At 46.1% G+C, this 24,087-nt stretch overlaps 1 protein-coding gene and 1 long non-coding RNA gene across 4 annotated transcripts in view; one reads left to right on the top strand and one right to left on the bottom strand.

Annotated features, from left to right (window-relative positions):
- The window catches only part of ANO4 (anoctamin 4), a 322,929-nt gene that overhangs the window by 231,100 nt on the left and 67,742 nt on the right, over window positions 1–24,087 (top strand). For all 3 annotated transcript variants that reach the window (XM_050934624.1, XM_050934633.1, XM_050934643.1), the window contains 5 exons: window positions 9,145–9,279; window positions 10,696–10,792; window positions 11,342–11,402; window positions 15,470–15,552; window positions 21,958–22,098. In XM_050934624.1, the coding sequence (XP_050790581.1) occupies window positions 9,145–9,279; window positions 10,696–10,792; window positions 11,342–11,402; window positions 15,470–15,552; window positions 21,958–22,098 (517 nt within the window). The remainder of the gene's footprint in view (window positions 1–9,144; window positions 9,280–10,695; window positions 10,793–11,341; window positions 11,403–15,469; window positions 15,553–21,957; window positions 22,099–24,087) is intronic.
- Window positions 1–24,087, bottom strand: part of LOC127042744 (uncharacterized) — a 439,524-nt gene that overhangs the window by 191,785 nt on the left and 223,652 nt on the right. The gene's annotated exons all lie outside the window — the stretch shown is intronic.

Consider the following 24,087-nt stretch of genomic DNA (forward strand, 5'->3'; position numbering starts at 1 on the left):
TAAACCTGTTAAAGTGAATGAAAGCAGTCCCCATTGACTTCAGTGGGCTTTGGATCAGTCCCTCTGTGCACTTGCTTTGTGCATAGTCTATTTTCCCCCTCTGTAGTCGGCGAGTCATTTTCCCCTCTTGTTTGTGTGAGTCTTTCACACAGCAATGAGGGAGAGAGAAAAACATTTTTTATAAAAAGAAAAGGAAAATGTGATTGTAAAACTACCAAAATGGGCATGAAGGTAGGGTAATACCTCAGGAAAATATGTAACTCTTTCTTTTGTTTTAAATAACTAGATTTCAGGTTGACAGTGCCTCAATCCCCCCATATATGGTTTACATAACAGATACTTCAACAGCCTTCAGACATCTGCTAGAGTGCCATAGCTGCATTGAGTTTGTTTATGTGGTATAATAAGTCCTGTATAGGATTTTTTACTGAACTGTAAAAGGATGAATGAAGAAAGAAATGTTCTTGGCTGAGGTCCAAATCTGTCTCTCCTCTAACATCCTGTGTGCCTTCTAGGTGTCCTGATCCCAAGCAATCATATAATTAAGCTTGATAAACTTAGAGATCCCCAATAATAAATTGTATAGTGCTAAAGGCAGATTTTGCTTATTCTTTTATAAGGCATTAGCATTCTAAACACTAACAGGCTACAGAATATGTGTGCTGTTGCTAAATATCTAGGGTGAAATCTTGGCCCTTCTGAAAGTCATTTGTAGTTCTGCCACTGACTTCAGTCAGGCCCGGTTTCACCTCCATGTACAGGGATCCTGGAAGGCTGATTTTCCTACTGAGATAAATGTAAGGTTGAGGCATGTTGTCTGTAATGTTGTGATTATGCTAATAGTGATGTGTGGGTCTCTGGATGGAAGCAAGAGTATTGGCTATTTGATGCCTTCACTTTTCATTTCCTTGCTTTTGAGGTTTTGTGTTAGGGAATGTTTTCTTTACAGTGACCTAATTAGATGCACAGCATGTTTATTAGTATAATTATTAATGATCTGGAAAATGGGGTGAAACATGAGATGGCAACCTTTGCAGAAGACACAATATTATTGAGGTGAATCAAAACAAGCGAAGACTGAATAACTTCAGAGGGACCTACCAAAGCTACATGAATGAGCAGCGTGATGGTAGAGGAAAGTCGGTGTTGAGAAATGCATGGTAATGCACATTGGAAGGAATAATTTCAACTACCCATATACATTACTGAGTACTAAATATACTGTAACGGCTCAGCTAAAAGACGACACTGTGGGTAGCTTAATGAAAATCTCTGGTCAACATGTAGTGACAATCAGAAATAGGAAACAAAGCATAGCTAAGCTCATGCTTGGTGCAGCTGATGGGAAGAGAAAGGTAAATGTGTCTCTAAGCCACCTTTGTCTCCTGGGACTGACTAGGGGCCAAACTGGCCCCTCAGTGTAAATTAGAACAGACACAGAGCTGCTCTAACTGCTGCCAGCTATAATGGTCCCCTAGGGATCATTCTGTTGGTCTGGGGTAACTAGAGCACATTTCCATAGCACTCATCACAATAGTATGTAAGCAGAGATTTAGCTGATATATTTGTAGAATGAAAATACTGAACTACTGATCATTGCATATAAAATATGGGCTTGATTCTGGTCTTACTCTCAATGCAGTACATGGAGTTATCACAGTGTAAAACTTGTGAGTGTGACAAGAAAGATGCCATTTATCTGAATCTAAATCAGTATGTATCAAAGCAGTGGCCGTACAGAGTGCTCTTTAAAAGATAACTGTTCACAAGTGGCCTTAGTTGTCTCCTTCCTACACTGCAGAAGTTTAGATTGCCAGTGGCAGCACCTATTCATTTTGCCATTTAATGCACAAATTAAAACTGAGATCAGAGTTGGTATCAGAAGAAGCTGTTGGCTTGATCTCTGGATTGTAAGAGGAGCCCTGCATTTTGCAACCAGCAGATGTAAAGGGTTCAAATAGGGAAAAGACATGGTTTGTCAGGAACAAGTTTCAGTTAAGGGAGCGGAAAGAGAGAACATCCATGGTGGAGTGTGAAAAGCACCATAATACAAGAGAAATCTCATCTGCGAGGGGTCAGAGTTGCTGGGTGAGCTATGGCTTAGATCACTTTTTGTCCCTCTCACTTTTTGTCCCTCACTCTGGGTGGAACCCCCTTGCAGTTGAATCGCTCTCAGCCTGGATCTCTGGGCTGCAACCCCCCCACCCTTTTTACCAACCATGTTAACCCAACAGGCTCAACTGAGTTTGGCACCTGTCATCCCTTTTTCTCAGGGAACCGATGACTGATTAATGTGGGTCAAAAGCAGCTTCTTCACAGCAAAGCTAGTACATAATTGCAGTAGGAAACACAGACTTTAGAAAAAGAGGTTATCACAACAAAGAATCCTGTATGCATATTTCCTACCTAACCTTAATCTATCTATCGCTCAGGTAGGTCCAGCATATTCCCATCTCTGGGTCGGGAGTGCCAGCCTCCTTACTGCACTCCTTGTGGTGTACTGTGTCTCAGGCCTGGTCTACACTACGCGTTTAAACTGATTTTAGCTGCTTTAAACCGATTTAACGCTGTCCCCGTCCACACAACAAGGCCCTTTATGTCAATATAAAGGGCTCTTTAAATCGGTTTCTGTACTTCTCCCCAATGAGAGGAGTAGCGCTAAAATCGGTATTACCATATCGGATTAGGGTTAGTGCGGCCACAGATCGACAGTATTGGCCTCCAGGTGGTATCCCACAGTGCTCCACTGTGACCACTCTGGACAGCAATCTGAACTCGGATGCAGTGGCCAGGTAGACAGGAAAAGCCCCGTGAACTTTTGAATTTCATTTCCTGTTTGTCCAGCGTGGAGCTCCGATCAGCACGGGTGGCAATGCAGTCCCAAATCCAAAAAGAGCTCCAGCATGGACTGTATGGGAGATAATGGATTGACCGTTATATGGGGAGACAAATGTGTTCTATCAGAGCTCCGTTCCAGAAGACGAAATGCCAAAGCATTTGAAAAAAATCTCCAGGCTATGATACAGAGTCCACAGCGGAGTGCTGCATGACATGCATAATGGAAAGCCAAAGAATCAAATGGATGCTCATGGAAGGAGGGAGGGGGTACCGAGGACCCCAGCTATCCCACAGTCTCCGAAAATCATTTGCATTCTTGGCTGAGCTCCCAATGCCTGTAGGGTCAAACACATTGTCCGGGGTGGTTCAGGGTCTATCTTGTCAATTTCCCTCCCCCCCCCCGTGATAGAAAAGGGGAAAAAATCTTTTCTTGACTTTTTTTATATGTCACCCTATGTCTACTGTATGCTGCTGGTAGACACGGTGCTGCAGCAGTAAACAGTAGCATCCTCTCTCCTCCCCTCCCCGGTGGCAGACGGTACAGTGCAGTAGGACTGATAGACATCCTTGTCATGAGCCCGTGAGTGCTCCTGGTTTGCCTCAGGTGAGGCCGGCCGGGTGCGCCTGGGTAAAAATAGGAATGATTCCTGGTCATTCCCAGTAGATGGTACAGAACGGCTGGTAACCGTCTTCATCATAGCAACTGGGGGCTGAGCTCCATCAGCCCCCTCCTTTCATGTCTAAAGAAAAGATTCTGTACTGCCTGGACTATCATAGCAGCAGGATGCTGGGCTCCTCTCCCCTACACCGCTTAATGTCCTGCCTGGACTATCATAGCAGCTGGAGGCTGCCTCCCCCTCATTTTATCTCACTAAAACTCAGTGTTTCTTATTCCTGCATTATTTATTACTTCATCACACAAAGGGGGGGATATTGCCCAGTAGCCCAGGAAGGTTGGGGGAGCAGGGAAGCAATGGGTGGGGTTGTTGCAGGGGCACCCCCCGTGAATGGCATGCAGTTCATCATTTCTGCAGGATCTGACATGGAATGGCTGTGCTCTCTGGTTCTCTGGTACACTGGTTCTCTAGTACACTTGCCCCATATTCTAGGCAAGACTGACTCTATTTTTAGGTACCATAAAGGAGGGATTGACTCGGGGAGTCATTCCCATTTTTGTCTTTGCACCCCCGGCCGACCTCAGCCAGGGGCACCCATGACAGCAGCAGACGGTACAGAACGACAGATAACCGTCATCTCATTGACAATTTACAATGGCACAGCAGAGGGTACAGAACAACTGATAACCGTCTCTGCTATCATGCAAAGGCAAATGAATGCTGCTGTGTAGCGCTGAAGTATCGCCTCTGTCAGCAGCATCCAGCACACATACGGTGACAGTGACAAAAGGCAAAAACGGGCTCCATGGTTGCCATGCTATGGCTTCTGCGAGGGCAATCCAGGGAAAAAGGGCGCGAAATGATTGTCTGCTGTTGCTTTCCCGGAGGAAAGAATGACTGATGACATTTACCCAGAACCACCCGCGACAATGATTTTTGCCCCATCAGGCACTGGGATCTCAACCCAGAATTCCAAGGGGTGGGGGAGACTGCGGGAACTATGGGATAGCTACGGAATAGCTACCCACAGTGCAACGCTCCAGAAATCGACGCTAGCCATGGATGCACACCGTCGAATTAATGTGCTTAGTGTGGCCACGTGCACTCGACTTTATACAATCTGTTTTACAAAACCGGTTTATGTAAAATCGGAATAATCCCGTAGTGTAGACGTACCCTCAGTCAGTTTGGGGTGCCAGACTCAATCTGTTGAAAACACACTCCTCTTTCCTGAGGCCAGCATCCTTAAGGTTTGGGAGCCCCTTTGTTCCTTGGTTTTGGCCTGGGAAGAATACACCACAGTGGACCAGCTGTAGGCAGGGGATATCCCTAATGAATAGCTTCCCAATTGTTCTCCAGGGAGTCTCATCTTTGTTATTGTTTCATTTCCTGTTGGTTTCTTCCTTAACAGTCTCCTGTGACCTAACTCCTGGCAGCAAGCAAATTAATATCGAACACATAACTTGAGGAACATAAAAATACTACACATAACTGCTTCATTCACCACAGAAGACTGTCTTTAATACTTTGCTTCACTACTTTGAATTATATACAATCGGTAAAAATAGGTGCTGATGCAAATGATTGCATAAAATGTAAATTTTCTTTCTCAATGGAGCAGACAGATTGTCAGCCAAAAATTAGGCCACGGGGTTCACTCATGCAGTTGAATCAGGCATCTGAAACTGATCTCAGTGTGTCTTTGTACAGCGAGACTTGCTACTCTTGTCAGAACTGACTGGGTTACTGCCATATTTCCGTCTCTTTAGTCACAAGAATTGAGGACTGTTGAATGACAGAGGAATAAAAGCAATATGACAACATTTGGCCTTTGGTCTAGTGAAGCTGAGTTTGATCAATCTTCACATTGCTTTAAAAATACAAAATATCATCTTAATTCAGACAGATGGATTGTTCAAACTGGAAACTCTTTGACATGCATTTTAAAATTGATGATTTCATTCATTCCAGCCAAGTATTTTTCACTTTCTTTCTCTTTCCTCCACTGGCTCTCCCCTAAGAAACAACATGGGTGTTTTCTTCCTTACGTAAAAGGCTGATCAAGAATGTTTTCAGGTAGTCTAAAGGCAACAACATGGTTGGTTTCACTCTTTGACCCTGGCAGTCAGAGGCTTCAATATTAGCATAACAAGTTGTGCTGATGTAAAACATATTTAAACTGACCTGACACCCAGCTGTGATTTGACCCTAAGGTTTCTGAAGCCCAGGATGGTTATATTTCCTCATTCGTTAAAATGAATCTGGAGAATGATCTTTTAAACTTTTCATTATCGTTCTTATTGATTGATTTATAAAGCATCGGAAGTCATGATCAGGGTGCGGTACGCTTTCAGTCCATGTTGGAATTGTGAAATAAATATTGTAATGACTCTAGTAAGAGAAGTTCCAAACAGAAATAAGAAAGCCAAGGTAGAAGAATGCTCTGTGATTCATCAATTCTTCTTTGGGTGATTGCACATATGCATTCCACTCTTGGTGTCAGTGCACTCAGCACATGACCGTTGGGAACTTTTTCCCTCAGAGGTACCCATTGGCCGGTTCAAGCTCCCCTGCTGCCATGCGCCACGGTGTGCAGTATAAAGGGCAGAGCTGCATCTAGTCCTTCTTAATTCCTTCTTGCCACCCATTATGGTCGTTGGAACTCTGCACTACACTGGACTCTGTGTGTGCATGTGTGTGCGCGTGTGTGTGTGATTAGTCTAATTGTCAGACTTGTTGTTTTCCCCATTTGAAGTGTGTTCCATTCACAGCACCAAGGTATGTCCCAGGCACTGGATTTCAAGTCATGTGCTTTTTGTGCCAGTGAGTGACCTGCCCAGTAGATGCCTGAAGTGCTTAGGGGAAGCACACGTGAAGGGTGGCCGATTTGCAGGGAGTTCAAACCTAAGACAAAGAAGCAGGGGCAGCTCTAGGCATTTTGCCACCCCAAGCACGGCAGGCAGGCAGGCTGCCTTCGGCTGCTTGCATCCGGAGGGTCCGTTGGTCCCACGACTTAGGCGGACCTCCCGCAGGCAAGCCACCGAAGGCAGCCTGCCTGCTGCCCTCGCGGTGCCAGCAGAGCGCCCCCCGCGGCTTGCCACCCCAAACACGCACTTGGCTTGCTGGGGTCTGGAGCTGCCCCTGCAAAGAAGGATAGGGATGCTAGGCTGAAATTCCTGTGATGGAGGCGCTGCTCAGGCCACCATCAGAGCCAACCCTGGCTCAGTGCTGAGTGCTGTTCAGGCCACCATCAGAGCCAACCCTGACTCAGTGCTGAATGCTGCAACTTCAGTGAGATGTGCCAGTGTTGTCTTCCCTACAGGAGTCTGGTCCCTTGGCACCACTGCCACTTCTGTCAGTGATTCAAGCTTCAGTACCACACATGGTCCCTCAGTACCATCCAAGGGGAAACCTGCTATGATGGCATCACTCCATCCATCACCAGACTCTCAGCACAGGTCCCTGGTACTGACTGGATCAGCCCCACCATGGTCAAATGTGGGGAATCCTCACTGTCAGACTTGGAGGTGGGATCTTGCATATCACAACGCCACAGCAGGACCCACTGGTCTCTGCACAGATCCTATCTTCCCATCTATCACCATGACCCTTCAATGGGACCTGCCTCAAGAATGTGTCTGGGAAAACAGAACTCTGCCTCATATTGGTGGCCATTCTGGAGTCCTTGGGCATTTTCCCCAGCTTCCAGATCTTCCCCACACCATGCATACTCAGTGCCCTCGACTATGAGGGCTGAATTTACTCACTGAGTGGCTCTGTCACCAGAGTCTAGCACCAGGTTTGCAACAGAGTCAGTGTGTTCCTGTTATCTTTGGGGAATTTGCTGGTATTGACGTGTTCTGGTGTCATCCTTCTGGAATGTGCTTGCATGAGTGCTGTGTGCCCAGCACCTCTTAGGAATATGTGTTTTTGCAATATCAGCCCTGTGCTTGCCAAATTCTGTGAGCAGGGCCTGCCTCTTGCTCACAACCTGACTTTGCTTCATGTCAGCAAAATTTTGACCACTACTTTAGTTCAGGCCTCATAGCAGGCCTCTGATACAAGGACTTATGTCTCAGGCTTACTTCCTACTACACTGGACACTTTCATAAATCCTCCCAGGCATTCGTAGCAGTGGCAGACAGAGTAAGAGGTCATATCCCCTCCCCCCGAGAATTTATTCTTGGATTGCATTTTGCATACTCGTGCTATGACTTGACTAATGTCTAGACCTGCCAGGCATTCAGTTTTCAACCGGAATGCCTGGTTGAAAAGAGACCCTGGTGGCTCCCTGCCTTCCCGAGCACAGCTCCAAGAAGCTGCCACCAGGTCCCTGCAACCCCTAGACACATGGGTGGCCAAGGAGGCTCCACGCACTGCCCGTGCTCCAAGGACTGGCTCCGTGGCTCCCATTGGCCAGAAACTGTGACCAATAGGAGCTGCGGGGGTGGCACTAGTGGGCGTGAGGAGCCTCCCTGGCCACCCATGCATCTAGGGGCTGGCAGCTACTTCCTGGGAGCCGTGGTAAGTGCAGCTGGGACCCCACACCCCAACCCTCTGCCCCAGCCCGGTGAAAGTGAGTGAGGGTGGGGGAGAGCGAGCAATGGAAGGAGGCGGGGATGGAGTGAGGGGGACAGGGCCTCGGGGAAGAGGCAGGGCAGGGGGTTGGGCAGGGGTATTCGGTTTTGTGCCATTAGAAAGTTAGCAACCCTACTAACCCTGTTGTACCTCCTACTAATATCGCTTCATCCAACAGTATCACCGCTTATTCAACAAGGTCACAATTGGCCTCTGTGGCCTTTCTGGCAAAAGTTCCAGTTGCAGACATTTGTAGAGTGGCAATCTTGTTCATGGTCCACATACTTGCCTCCCACTATGCTGTGGCTCAAGACTCCAGAAATGCTGCTAGAGTGGGATGAGTTGTTCTTTACTCTTTATTGAAATAGATTCCAATCCTGCCTCCTTTATGGCTTGTGAGTCATCAAGAGAGGAATGCACACGTGCAATCGTTCAACGAACTAAAAACAGTTACTAATCCGTTCCGTAACTGATGCTCTTCGAGATGTGTTGCACATGCCCATTTTACAACCTGCACGCCTACCCCTCTTCATCAGAGTTATGGCAAGAAGGAACTGAAGGCGGCTAGGGTTGGCTCTGCCCCTTCTTTATGCAGCAGCAGAGGGAGCTCGAACTGCCCAATAGGGACCATTGAGGGGAAAAGTTTTCCTACAGCCATGCAGTGGGCACACCAACATCAAGAATGGAATGGACATGTGCAACACTTCTGAAGAACGACAGTTATGGAACAGGTTAGTAACTGTGTTTTTCTTGGAAATGCTCTGGGTCCAGTGTAACTACATCAGTTTCAACAGAGTTTCTCAGGAAACACTTCTGTATAACGGAGAGCAGCATTTCGCCTTTTGTTTCCTGGACATACAGAACCAATTACCAAATTTTCAAAAACGTTCAACGTCCAGCACTGCAGCCCTCGATGGGAGTTGTTGACTGTGCAGCATTTTTGAAGAACATGCAGGCACCTAAGTATGGATTTAGGCTCCTGTTTTAGAAAATCGTAGTCTCAATATCTCCCCTCAAATATGACTTAAATCTTCCTTTTCTGTTAGCTAACAGTGCTACATAAAACCTACAGAAACTGGCAGGTAACTTTACTCTGTTTTGTTTTAAACAGACGGTATTTTGGTGAGAAAATTGGCTTGTACTTTGCCTGGTTAGGCTGGTACACAGGAATGCTCTTCCCAGCTGCCTTCATTGGATTGTTTGTCTTTTTGTATGGAGTCACAACACTGAACCACTGCCAAGTCAGGTAAAGTGAGCACTTTTATTAGTGAAGTTACCCATATTTGTACATGTTTGGGGTTGTTGTGTATAATTTGGTTCTGTTTAATTTCTTATTTTAAAATACACCATATGGTATCAAGTCTTTAACAAAAACAACGTAAACACATAGGGCAAGGTTGTGCCCGGCTTTCACAAGGTAGTGGAGAACGTGCATCAAGTCTCCCTTGTCTTGTGCTATGGCACGTGGGCTGGATATCATGTGGTCCCCTGAGTGCATGGACTATGTAAAGCTAGGGGTGCTGTGCAAGCTAGCATCTCACAGTGATGGGGAGAGGGCGGAGCCATGGCTTTCTGAATGGCTAGAAGAGGGGAGACAAAATGTCACTCTCCAAGGAGAGTGTGCTTCCCAAAGCTCCAGATGGCACTCTTCAGGCATTGTGCCACCTGGAGCTCCTCTGGAGGTATTGTACCTCTACACTGCTTCACAGCCTGAGGCAGTGCCTGAAAGAGTCCCTTGAAATTAACAAAATTTCCTTTAATCCATAATCACCATATTCCTATCTCTTTCTGTCAGAGACCTCTCTTGGCTCAGGGACAATTTAGAAATGGTAAAGTGCTAATAACTCATCCTGTCTATCCTGCCAGCCACTGCAGGACTATTCTCTACATGTTTTCTAGTCCTTTTTGATTTTGCTCTTTTTTTAAAAAACAAACAAACAAAAGAACATGCCATCTAAAGATTTCAAAGTGCATGTGTTTTCTTGAGAAAGGCATTATTCACATATGAAGTTGAGAAGACCTACACAGTGTGGCGAAATACCTGCTTCTCCTCTGCTGGCTCAGTCCCTTGCCGCCTTGGAGCCGCAGGCTTGGGCAAAGCACAAGCCCTTCCTGGTCGCACAGGGTCTGGCCAATCCCTTCTCAGCCAGTCCCTTGCTCAGTTTTTCTCTCCTTCTGGGGAGAGTGCAATCTGCCTTGCAGGAAGAGTTTCAGAATCCTGCTGCACCTACTCGCTGGCAGCTACTCTACTTCTCTCCTCCCCCCCTGCTTCCTTGCCAGGGAGGGTTTAAAAAGGTCCCCAGCAATTGGGGCCAGCTGAAGCTAATTAGTTCCCTGGTAACCCCTGTTCCAGCTGAGCCTTGTTTCTCCGTGGCTATCTCCCCATAATGGATAGGGAGAGGCCTTCTAACCCCTCTGGGACTAATTACTACCCCTCTCCTGGTAGCTAATTGTCCTGAGTTTGCCACAACAGTCATAGTGTACATATCTCAAAGTGTTGTAGACAGCAAGCACATACTGACATCACTAACAGAAAGCACTAGAAATGTATGATAACAGAAATTTAATTCACCATCTGTGATTTTAGAGAAATATATTGGTCCATTTTCAGAATGATAGTTGTGTATGAAAGTATCAACCATTATCTTCTCTCTTTTTCCAGTAAAGAAGTTTGTCAAGCTACAGATATTATAATGTGTCCAATATGTGATAAATTCTGTCCCTTCATGAGGTTGTCAGACAGCTGTGTTTATGCCAAGGTACATTTAAACTATCCAGATAGAAAATGTTTATTCTTTCTCAGTATTTTGTTGGTTAAATAAAAAAAGTTTCAAGTGATGGATCAGATTCAGTCCCTTCACTTCAATGAACCCACTTATACTATGACTGAATTTGATCTTTAGAATTTATTTACACATATTATGCAATGGTACTTGATATATTCAGCAGTCACAAAAATTATATCCTAGCACTTGGAACAGCACTTATGAACCATCCTGCGTGCATAGCTTCTCAAAACAAATTACCTTGGGCTGAAAGGATGAACTGCCCCAGAAGTTATAAGTGTATACAAGAGAGAACTGTTCAGCTGATATGGGCTTTGATCCCGAGAGGTGCTGAGCTGTAACTCCCATGCTGAGCACCATTCAGAATAAGGCCCACAGAGAGGATGTTGGTCTTCAGGACAGCCAGTCTAACGGCTCTCATGAGCACTACCCATTTTTATCTTTATCTGTTAACAAAACAGAATACATTGTGAATAGAACCTTCAAATAATGAATTCACCAGGTTATTGGTCTCATACACAGGTAACTCACCTTTTTGACAATGGAGCTACTGTCTTTTTTGCTGTTTTCATGGCAGTGTGGGGTAAGTCTTTCTTTGGATTTGTGTAATATTTAATACATTTTCCTTTAAATGTATGGTGTGAGATAGGACTCTTTAAACTCCAGCATGCCTAGTTTCAGATGCTGAAATGCAGAGTATTGGCTTGACTCTTCCCAAGCAAGACTTTTCTGGTTCAGTGAAAATGTAGAGGGAAAGGGTAAGAATTTATATTTTTAATGTTCAGTTTCTTGACATTTTAATTTTAAAAATGGATCAAATAAGTAGTATCCAGGTGGACATTTATATCCTGGTTGAAAAACTAGAGTTTTAAAATGTATTGATATTGAGTTAAGTTCTAGAGACTTTATTCCGTCATTACTCAGGCCTTGTCTTTTCTGGGGAAAAGTTATATCCAAGCATAAGTGCTGGAACTAGGAGTTTGGGAGGTGCTGCAGCACCCCCTGACTTGAAGTGGTTTCTATTATATACAGGATTTACAGTTTGGTTCAAGGTTTTCAGCACCCCCATTATACAAATTGTTCCAGCGCCCCTGTATCCAAGAAAAATTCTCAGAGATCTGGGATGCTTTCTTGAAGTATATGAATGATCCTATTAAATACATGGGCCACCCCTTGCTAGGCACGTAGATAGGTGACTAGCCCCTCTTGTTGCTTATACTGCAATGGCTATGCTTTATTTTTAGCGCACTAGATCTATTAGAGCTAGAGTGAGTAGGTCTCCTCAAGCTGGGAATTACATCCCTAGCTTGAAGTGTAGACATACCCTCAGAGACACAGAATTTTTCTGGGGAAGATATTCTCGCCCAGGCTTACCAAATCTCAGAAATGGACAAATACTTTTTCCTATCAAGCATCTGGGTTTGATTTTCAAAGGTGTAGAACATTTGCAGTTCCCATTGACTTCTCTTGGAGTAATGAGTGCTCAGCACTTGTGAAAGCCAAGCCCTACATTTTCAGGTTTTGTTATTTTAGAGGAAAAGACCTAAATGTCATCCCTTATGCCAAAAGATGTATTGTGCTTAGTGGAAACATTAGTACAACCTCTAGGGAGGAATGTCACTAATTTTCTTTTGCCTAGACTAGTTCTTGCTAAAGATACAATAGCTGTTAGCTAAGGGTCAAGTTGTGAGAAACCTCCGTCCTCTACTTCACATACTCATACACATACACATACACACAGACATGTTCACGCTTTGTACAGACTTGTGATAAAAATTGATGTTTGTCAATAAATTAAGGAATAAACAACTTCTTTTAGGGTCATGTAACATTATAGCAGTTGCTTATTTGACATGGAGGGGGAGAATATTACAATGATTTTGTTGTCCAGCTTTGTTTGAAGCTCAACACTAAAGTTGTGTCATTCTTCAACCGGTGGTATTATCCAGAGGCAGTCATTATGAATGCTTTGCCAGAGAAGCAACTGAATGACTTGAATTTATATGCCGACTTCTTCCTTTCTCCACAGTTTTTTCAGGAGGCTAAGAGACACTAGAAGAGTCCTAATTATAATTCCTTCTTGACTACATAGAAGCATGGTTTCTCTGATAAAGGAATTAACACTGGAACAGTTGCTGAAATGCAAAGTTTAAAGAACAGAAACTAGTGGAAGTATTTAGTATTTTTATTAGCAATAAGAAATGCCAATATACTCCTCAGAACATAAAACATTCTCCTCCTTCTGCTCTCAAAGGGGACAAAATCTGAGGAGGTTCTTTAACATAAATCCATGAATATGTAGTGTATTCAAGAAGGTTAGAAGGAATGAGAGTATTCATCAATGCTCTGAAATAAAGTAGGGGAAAAAAAGAGAGATGAACAATAGGTCATTAACCACTAGAGGAAGCCAGCCTCGCAACTATAAAAGGTCACAAGTTAGACAGAAAGTGCTCAAGAAAGTCCTGTCGAGGGGGGTGTTTCGTAGAAGGTTGCTGTTAGGTTGAATCTCAAGACAGATTGAAAGGAGGGCAAATAATAGTGAAGCAGAACTATACTAAAGTATGTCTGTAAGTTCTGAACTTCAGAGCTTTCCAAGAATTTTGTTTGTGCATATGGGATAAATGTACATTTTGAAATATCCTAACAGAAGTACTGCAAGTATGACGGAATAATGTTATATGCAGTGTAGTTATACCTGTGGTGATTTCATGATATTAGAAAGACAAAGTAATATCTTTTATTGGACCAACTTCTGTTGGTGAGAGAGACAAGCTGTTGAGCTTACACAGAGCTCTTCTGCAGCTCTGTAGAAGCTCTGTGTAACCTTGAAAGCTTGTCTCACCAACAGATATTGGTCCAATAAAAGATATTACCTCACCCACCTTGTCTCTCTAGAATGATGTTATACTGTCTTGTTCAGAAATGAATGCTGAATACATGACCAAGGATATTAGAGATGATCTGACTAGAAAGAAAGCAGGGGGGGTTTCAAAATTTGATACTTTTAGAAGCTCTCAGTTTTACAGAAATGCAGTGAGATGAGCTATCAACAGCATATGATATAATAGTCAATGGTGGAAAGAAGGGCTACTGACCTCCGTAGAAAAAGAAGAGTGTAATACAATAAAAGGAAATAGAATATTGGAGATCATAGTGGTGAATACTGAAAAAATGAAAAATAGTACCAGAAAGAAACTTCAAGAGCCATAGGCAGAGATACCAACTGTGGATTTTTTTCCCCACTGTGTACTTTAAAAATAAGAAGGGAAAACAATTTGATTCATCTTGGATTAGCCTCAAAAGTTCAGAAAATTGGACTGAAAGTCTCACAAGATTTCTAATACAGTGAGCCCTTGTGGGAAGGAGATGTGAGGGCAGTAGTCATTCTCACTGTACTTTGCCACTGAGCCTGAAAATGTAGAGAAGTGGGAGAGGGGAAAAGAGAGATCCAAGCTGACGTGGTTGTAACTAAAAGTCATTACTTTCTGAGGGCTGATTTCTAGTCTATGTGAAATGAGTTGATGCTCTGAATGCAGTTACTAAGAAACAAAACTATCACCTGTGTGCATCACAAAAACCACCATAATAACTGGCATTCTTGTTGGCGGTAGGCAGACTAAGGACTGAATAGGCATGGAGAATGAACTGCATTCATGCACACTAAGGGGATCCCTCTAGCACAAGACTTGAGGCACATTGTCAGGCTGTTGTTTGGGAGGCTTCTGTAGTCACTGCTGGGAGCCTCCCTGCCCTGGTCTGTGAATAAACAGAGGTTTTCCATTTCCAGGGCTATCAGTCTGGCACCTCTCATGACCACTGAGGGCCAGATCCAAAGCCCACTGAAGTCAGTGAACGAGTCCCATGGATTTCAGTGGCTTACATGTAAATAAATAATGTTTATAAACAGTGCCAGTTTAATTCTCCAAGACATGCATTATAATCAATTGACTAAATACTTCCTTATCTTTCCTGCCAATATAAAACACAGTGGCAAGCACAACCACTTTTCTGAATACTGTAGTGCAGTGAGTGCTGTACTTATGCTATACCCCAGTGAATTATGTAATTGGGCTTCATATGAAAAAAATTAACTCCATTATCAATGCCAGAAACATCTGCTCCTGTATTTTGAAGGCAATGCCTTGGATTAGAAAGGCAACGCACCAGTTCCAGCCTCCTCAGCAGCTTTGTACTGATTTGCATGTGCACTGGAATCTGGTTAGAAGCTTCTTTGCTTCCTCCAGATACTGATTCCTGTATATTTTAAATAGTCTTCTGATAAAGCAAGCTACCTTTTTCATCTACACTGTTCCCAAGAAACCTTTGTCTTTGTTATTGGTCTATCTAAATTGATCTAAGATGACTCACAGGAACCATTCCATTCTTTTCAATCTGTAGCTCATTTGATTGCAAATTAAATGTGTTCAATTAGCACTAAATGAAATCACCAAAGCTTCAACCATGTCTGACACAAGCCAAAGTAGAAAGCAATGCAGTTTTGATCATCAGAAAGATTTGCTGTTCAAACAAGTCCATTTATGCAAACAAATGAAAATAATATAACAGCTTCATTCAGCAATAATGCTAGTAGTTAACATATTTTCTTCATTTGAAAATGATCTTGCAATTTCTTTTTTCTATTTGCTCCAGCAACCGTTTTCCTGGAGTTTTGGAAAAGACGACGAGCCGTAATTGCTTATGACTGGGACTTGATAGACTGGGAAGAAGAAGAGGTTTGTAGATAATTTACTACTTTAATCTTGCATATAAAAGATTCTGGTTAAAAATCAGCAACCAATTTTTCCTTTAGTTTTATTATCAATTTCTCTTTCACATCAGAAGCTAGAAAATAAATCTTGTAATTGATCTTTATGCAAGGACAAGCATTTTCTCCCAAGATGCTTCACCTAGAGCTGTGAAGAAACTTGCTGCGGGCCAAATTGTGCTCTCATTTTTCACCAATGTAAATACAAACTAACTTCACTGAAGTTTGGGTGGCATTCTCTGGGTTTATGCCAATGTACATTCGAAAAGGATCTGGCCTCCTTTGTGGTAGAACTAGCAACAATCACACTAAAAGAATCTTTCAGCATGATTTAATTTTTTTTAAAGCAATGACTTGTTAGTCCATAGAAATTCAGATTTAAAAAAAATGCGAAAAAAAGTCCTGCCTGCCTGCCCTTGAATAACCTTGAATAACTATATGTCAACATCCAGATGAGTTTCCTAAGGTGTTGCTTTCGATAGCTGCTAAGAATACTGATGGGGAACCTCAAAAGGTTTTCACAGCTCCCAGAAGTCTGGCTGCTCATTGTATTATTCCCAAAAGTCTTGCAGTGAAGCCGCTAAATTCACCCAATGCCCAGTGGAGGAAAATCCACTATGAGAGGAGGCTGGGGAGGTGAAAAATAGTCACAACCTCCCTTCTGCTGTGGCTGCCACACAGGCATGCAGGGCTCTGATGGCAATGGAACTAGGCGGGGGTCACTATTCAGGAGAAGGGCGGGATGCTAGGACCCTGCAAGGTGGATTTGGAACCCCTGCATGGCCTGGAGCATTGCTGCTCTGGGTTTCCTTGCTCCCAGGCATGTAGGATTCTTTTGTGGGCAGAGTCAGAGAATGGCAGGCAGAGCTATGTTCCTTTCTACCACAAGGGGTTCATTGCCATTGTGGGAGAGCTACAATAGTCATCAGGCTGCATTAATGGTTACAAGTTTCACAGTAGCAGCTGTGTTAGTCTGTATCTGCAAGAAGAACAGGAGTACTTGTGGCACCTCAGAGACTAACAAATTTATTTCAGCATAAGCTTTCGTGAGCTACAGCTCACTTCATCGGATGCATAGAATGGAACACACAGACAGGAGATATTTATACATACAGAGAACATGAAAAGGTGAAAGTATGCATACCAACTGGAAGAGTCCAATCGTCAGCAGGAGAAAAAAAACCTTTGAAGTGATAATTGAGATGACCTATAGCAGGTGTGAGGAGAACTTAACACAGGGAAATAGAATCAATTAGTGTAATGACCCAACCATTCCCAGTCTCTGTTTAAACCTAAGTTAATTGTATCTAATTTGTATATTAATTCGAGTTCAGCTCAACTGGGAATGGCTGGCTCATTACACTCCTGTCTGTGTGTTCCATTCTATGCATCTGAAGAAGTGAGCTGTAGCCCACGAAAGCTTATGCTGAAAAAAATTTGTTAGTCTCTAAGGTGCCACAAGTACTCCTGTTTTTTTAATGGTTACAGTGGCTTGACTGCTATTCTGCTGCCTGTGGGAAAGAATTCCTTCCCCAGGGTCACTGTAGATTTTCCAAGCACAGAACCAGACTTCTCAGCCTAGGGACAGAAATTGTCTCTTTGGGAAGAGGCCACATGATGTTACATTTGCTTATTTGCTGACAAGATGGGTTTTCTTTAACACTGGTGGTGAAGGAAATCAGGGCCGCCTGGTGGGGGGCAAGAGGGGCAATTTGCCCCAGGCCCCGGGCTCCGCAGGGGCCCCCACGAGAGTTTTTCGGGGCCCCTGGAGCGGGGTCCTTCACTCACTCGGGGGCCCCAGAAAACTCTTGCGGGGCCGGGCCCCGGAGCTTCTTCCGCTCCCGGTCTTCGCTGGCAGAGGAGTCCTTCCGCTCCGGGGCAGAAGGACCCCCCGCCATCGCATTACCGCTGAAGCGGAACCTGCCGCCGAAGTGCAACCCGGTCTTCGGCGGTAATTCGGCAGCGGGGGGCCCTTCCGTTCAGGGACCCGCTGCCGAAGTGCCCTGAAGACCTGCAGCAGGGGTCCCCCGCCACCGAATTACCGCCGAAGAGCGGGCTGCACTTTGGCGGCAGGTCCCGCTTCGGCGGTAATTTGCGGGCGGGGGGCCCCTGCCGCGGGTCTTCGGGGCACTTCAGCGGCGGGTCCCAGAATGGAAGGGCCCCCTGCCGCCGAACAGGGCCGGCTCTAGACATTTTGCCGTGCGGGGGGCCCCCTGCCACTTGCCGGTCCCACGGCTCTGGTGGACCTCCTGCAGGCGTGCCTGCGGATGCTCCATCTGAGCCGCAGGACCAGCAGACCCTCCGCAGGCACGCCTGCGGGAGGTCCACCAAAGCAGCCTGCCGCCGATGGCCCCAGGCCCCCGGAATCCTCTGGGCGGCCCTGAAGGAAATAAGTGAAAAATACAAAGGAAAACAAATGGCTGCTTTGGGCCAAGTGGAGAGCCTCTGTGGAATCCCAGAGTATAAAGGGGCTGCTAAAGAACTTAAAACAGACTCCTAATCAGCAGGGAACTTCGCTGGCAGTGCACACATGCTGTCAGACCAATCCCAGGATTGCTTTGGGACTGTTATCAATGTGTCTAGAGCAGTGGTGCGCAACCTGCGGCCCATCAGGGTAACCTGATCGTGGGCCGTGAGACATTTTGCTGACGTTGACCATCTGCAGGCACTACCCCCCGCAGCTCCCAGTGGCTGCAGTTTGCCATTCCCATCTAATAGGAGCTGCGGTGGGGGCCGTGCCTGAGGACACTCAATGTCAACAAAACGTCTCGCAGCATGCAATCAGGTTACCCTGATGGGCTGCATGCAGCCCGGGGGCTGCAGGTTGCCTACCACTGGTCTAAAGCAGTGGTTCCCAAACTTGAGCTGCCGCTTGTTCAGGGAAAGCCCCTGGCGGGCTGGGCCAGATTGTTTACGTGCCATGTCCGCAGGTTCGGCCCATCGCAGCTCCCAGTGACCACGGTTCACTGCTCCAGGCCAATGGGAGCTGCTGGAAGTGGTGTCCAGTACGTCTCTTGGCCTGCACCACTTCCAGCAGCTCCCATTGGCCTGGAGCAGCGAATCACGGCCACTGGCAGCCGCGATCAGCTGAACCTGTGGACGTAGCAGGTAAACAAACCAGCCCGGCCCACCAGGGGCTTTCCCTGCACAAGCGGCAGAACACGTTTGGGAACCACTGGGCTAGAGAATAATTAGGTCCTGGATCTGCTGGAGCGCACCAGTCACTCACTAGTGAAAGGTAAGTCATAGTGAGAGTGTCCTCAAATGGTGCTGTTGGTGTCAGCAGAAGGGCTTCTCCTGTCATCATAGCTATCGCCTCTTGTGGAGGTGGATTAACTACGCCAACTGGAGAAGCTCTCCAATTGGCATAGCAAGGTGGCACAGCTGCACCATTGCAAGAACAGACCTGCCCTAATTCTCTCCCAGGACAGAGACAACCTGGAGAGCTGGTTTGTGTTTTCTTTTGTTTTGCTGTTCCTGTCCTCCACTGTCACTTAAAGGAGTGGTGCTGTCAGACTACAGGGGGATAGCTGCATCCTATTGGAATTCCCTATCCACAAGAGGGGGCACAGCTGGGAGAGCAAGAGCAAGGGGTCTGGCAGGAGCCACTTAATGCAGCTGTGTAGGTGTGTGCTGTTGGGGTCGCCCCTCTCTGGGGCGACTGGGAGCCAGGCCGTCTCACTACACAAGTCCAGTGAGTCGGCGAATTAGCCTGGTGGAGCAGGAAACAGTCAAGGGCTCAGGCCCTCTGGCAGGGGCTGAGCAAATAGTTTAGTAACAAGCCCAGGCCCTGGGTCAGGGCGGGGCAGCAAACAAACAGTTCAAGAGCAAAGCCCAGGCAGGGCCGGCTTTAGGAAGTGCGGGGCCCAATTCGAACATTTTCGGCGGGGCCCTGGCAGGGATGACTAAAAAAAAAAAAAAATGTTAAAAAAAGCCTTTCATTTCTTCCATGTATTATTTACTTTCCATAACTATATAAAAATGCAATTATATATTATGTACATTGCATCATATATGCTGTTGATTGCTTATTAATGACCGCCATTTCACATGTGTGGGTCCCTGCCACTCCCTGCGAGTGTGCACATGTGTGGGTCCCAGCTGCTCCCTGCCCCCCTCATTGAAGCAGGTGTGCAGGGTTACTGCCCTGGAAACTGCAGGGCAGCAGTGGACATGGGGCTGGTTGGAGGCAGGGCAGGGGCTGACTGGAGGTAGGGCCTAGCTGCAGGCAGGGCAAGGGGTGCAGGGCTGGCTGGAGACGGGGGTGTGGGGTGGGGTGGGGTGGGCTGGCTTCAGGCAGGGCCGCAGGGGGATGCAGCAGGGGTTGAGAGGGCTGGAGACAGAGAAGTGCAGAATTGGCTGGCTTCAGGCAGGGGAGTGCAGCGGGGTTGGCTGGAGACAGGGCAGGGGGTTTGGGGCTGGGTGTGGGCAGGGTGTGCAGGGCTGGTGCGGGCAGGGGTGTGTGGGGGCTGGCTGGCTGGCTTTGGGCAGGGCCGCAGGGGTGTGTGGCAGGGGGTGGCTGGAGACAGGGCAGCGGGTTTGGCAGGGGCTGGCTGTGGGCACGGAGTGCAGAGCTGACTGGGGGCAGGGCAGGGGGTGCAGCAGAGGCAGCTGGAGCCCCGGCCCTTTAAATAGCCCCCAAGCCTCCCGTTATCCCAGGGCTCTGGGGGTTGTTTAAAGGACCCGGGGCTCCCCTGCTTTTACCCTGCCCCGGACCTTTTAAATAGCGGCAAGAGCCCTGGAGAATATATGGGGGTGGCGGGGCTCCAGCGGCTATTTAAAGGATGGGGTGGCAGAGGCAGCTGGAGCCCCGGCCCTTTAAATAGCCCCCGCCCGGAGCCCCCCGCTATCCCAGGGCTATGGGGGCTATTTAAAGGGCCCAGAGCTCCAGCAAGGAGAGCTGGGCTGCGGGGCAGCTTGCCGCGCTCCAGCCGCGGCTCCCGCCGGGAGAGCAGGGCTGCAGGGCGGCTTGCCGCACTCCGGCCGGGATAGCGGGACTGCTTGCCGCGCTCCAGCCGGGGCTCCGGCCAGGAGAGCGAGGCTACTTGCCGTGCTCCGGTCGGGGCTCCGGCTCTCGGCACGGGGCCCTCTTAGGCGCGGAGCCCAATTCCTAGGAATCGGTTGAATTGGCCTAAAGCCGGCCCTGAGCCCAGGCTCCTGATCCTGAGTGTCGGGGCGATGGGGAGTCTGCCACCCACGAGTTTGGGTGGCAGGGGGGACGCAGGCCCACCCACTCCTCTGCATCCCAGCCCAGGGCCCTGACAGCGGTAGGCGACCTGCTGCTGTGTCAGTGGGGATCCTGGCCGCAACACACTGACATCAGCTCTGGGTGTGCCACAGCCAGACTAGAGTCGGCTGCCCCCGGGCTACTTCCGACCTCCCCCTCTAGCAGTACCTGTGTCTGGTCGGCGTCTTCCATAGCATCAAACACCATGGGCTCCTCGGGGTACTCCGCGAGCGGTAAGCTGGGCGGCTCCTCTGGGTCCCTTCTCACTGGTAGGCTTACTGGCTTCTCCAGCATCTGGTTGGTGTCAGTCTCAGCAGGTATGGCTAGCCCTCAAGGCGGTCACAGGCAGCAGGAGTCTCCATCAGCGTCCGGCCTGTCTGGCGGCCAGGCAGCCTCTGAGCCCTGGGGTTGGGCTTTTATATTTCCTGTCCTGTGCCTTGACCTCTGGGGGGTGGGCGCATGCTCCAGTGGTTCCGCCCACTTTGGCATCCGGAGGGTCTCGTCCCTCTCTAGGGCGGCTGGGAGCCAGGCCGCCCCACTACAAGCTGGAAATGAGGGCCAAAGAGAATGTTGCCTGAGTAAGGGGTGAAGAAATTCTGCTAATAGGAACAACTTTAAATACTCCTCTATATCTAACTTTCCCCACATTCAGAGATAAATCAGTAATAATGAGGAGCAAGATACTTTTTCAAACAGTGAGGCACCTCTTGCTAAAACTGGGAGGGTACACAAGCATCTAGCAAGCAGTTTTATTTACAAGTGAGATTGGAAAAAGGATTACATGCAATTTTATTCCTGCTTTGCTGAATTGCTACCGTCTACCATCAAAATCCTAGAAAATTTCCTGGTGCTATCTTTGAAACAATATTGTTTACAGATATACGTTTTCAAACACTCTTGTTTATGATAGTAACTAACTGGGGAGTTTGTTAAATTTTATGGATGTAATTCTGTGAATTTAGATGCCTTTTTCTTACATTGATCTGTTTTCCTCATTAAGAGCTGCTGATTTCCCACCTGATTTCCTGATTTAAGTATCTGGCACTTCACTGATGTATTACTAGAAATAATTTTATGAAAAAAGTGATCTGAAATTTGACCTTGCTTAACTGTATTGTACATAAAAATTGCTCATTTCTTTTTTAGGAAGAAATACGTCCCCAGTTTGAAGCAAAGTACTCCAAGAAAGAACGGATGAATCCCATATCTGGAAAACCAGAGCCTTATCAAGCATTTGCAGATAAATGCAGCAGACTTATTGTTTCTGCATCTGGAATATTTTTTATGGTTTGAGAATGCTAATTTCCTTTCCAGTTACAAGAAGGAAAAGTTTAGTTTAAAAATGGCAGACAGAGTAGAAATTTTGGAAAACAGATCATTTGGTTAGTCTGAATATAGAGGGGGAATTATAGTTTATACTCTGGTTTAAAGATTGTACTGTCTGTTACAGCCAGGGTGAGGCCTCCCACCACTCGTTCCCCTTGTGAATGATTACCAGTCTGCTATACTGAACACAACCTTTGGATCCCATGTGCTTCCAGCCAGCTGGGTCTGGACAGAGTCAAGACACTTTCTACTTTTGGCTTCTCAGGCACACTCCTCAGGTGCAGACTCCCTGTCTGGTCCCCTTCCTGGGGATGTGGGACTCCACATCCAACTGCTCTTAGCCCTGAAACTAGTGCGGTCCCTCAGCAGCAACTTATGCATGCCCCACTTTCACCGCCTCGAATTGCACCTCCATGAGCACTCCAGTTTTTACTCTTTAGGGATACATAGCAGATAAAGTCAGGAACACCAGCTTTGCAAAGGAACTTCTTAAATATGCACTTTACTCTTAGCAGAGGAGAGTACAGATCTAGGCAAAACAACAAACACCTGACCACAACTCCTCTCCCCCCACCCCTCACCCCTGAGTTTTCATCACTTTCGAGAGCCCTTTGGTTTTTGGTCAATGTCCATAAGGGAAGCCTCTGTTTCCCTTTCTCCAGATGTGTGTGTCTTCTCATTCTCGTATTGGAACGATTCCCCTTTCTAAAGAGCATTTCACTTTCAAAAGCAATTTCTAGTGCCTTTTTCTGTTTCTGTTCTTCTGCTGGGATTTTCCATGTTAGCAGAGAGTTGTTAAAAATCAGTGGCTTTGCCAATAACAACCAGGATAGAATTATTCAGTGTTGAGGCCCCTTGGTGGTCCTGTTGCAGTTTCCCAGACACACAGCGTTCCTGCCACAACATCGAGGTTCTAAACCACAATGAAGGTTACAATCATAAATGCTATTCATAAAATAAAAGGGAATTCATCAATTGACATACAAACAAAATCTTTCAGTAAAAAATACCCATGTGTTAAAAACATAAAAGAGGATTTGTTTTAATCCATGCTAATCAGCATTGTTAATCTGGAGTAGCTCTACCGACTTCAGTAGAGTTACTATGGATTTACACTGCTAGAACTGGGATCAGAATCTGTGTGGTATCCAGCAAGCCTATAGCCAGGGACACACGCAGGGAACTGGCTTAGAATGAAAATATGGACTCATTCACAATGATTTAGTTACTGCCTTACAATAAATAAGTAAAAACAGGGCAAATCTCAAAGTCCTCACCCAAGTTTTGCTCGATCCTTGTTCATGCAGCATCCCACTGACTTCAGTGAGAGTTCTGTTGTAGTAAAAACTGAGGTTCAAATCCCTGAAGTCAAAGGGAGTTTTCCTGTGTGACAACTTGAAAATCAGGCCCATTGGCTCTCGTACAGTAACTAGTTCAAATTTACCTTCTGAAGTACACGTTTTTTCAAGTTTTTTTTTTTCTCAAGGAATTGGCTTGTATAAGAATTTACTAAGATTGCCTACTGAAAAATGTCATTAGGAAGGCCTGTTCTGCTGAGATGATTATTTAATGTGATGATGTGATTGGTACTCACTAGGATAACTATTCGTTTTTATTATTATTAATTATACCTGTCACTTATGAGACTTTACAAACTAACTTCTTTATGAACTTCAAAGTTCATGACAGATACTAATTAATCTGTTCAGTGTAGGTAAGTAAGTATCAATGTCACTATTTTTTAGGTGAGGAAATTGAAGCAGGGAAGTTAAATGATTTGTGCAAGACCATCAGTCAGGTCAAAGCTGAGTCCCTGGTCCCCCTGTTCAGACCCCATGCTCATACCATGCTCACCACTTCATTACATAAGGAAGTAAAAAAGTATGTAATTAGGGCTTGGCAAATGATTAGGGTGGAAATCAGAACCAGGTCTACTCATGTTTGCTGAAC

Source organism: Gopherus flavomarginatus, chromosome 1 (genome assembly GCF_025201925.1).
Source record: "Gopherus flavomarginatus isolate rGopFla2 chromosome 1, rGopFla2.mat.asm, whole genome shotgun sequence".
NCBI classification, from domain to species: domain Eukaryota; kingdom Metazoa; phylum Chordata; order Testudines; family Testudinidae; genus Gopherus; species Gopherus flavomarginatus.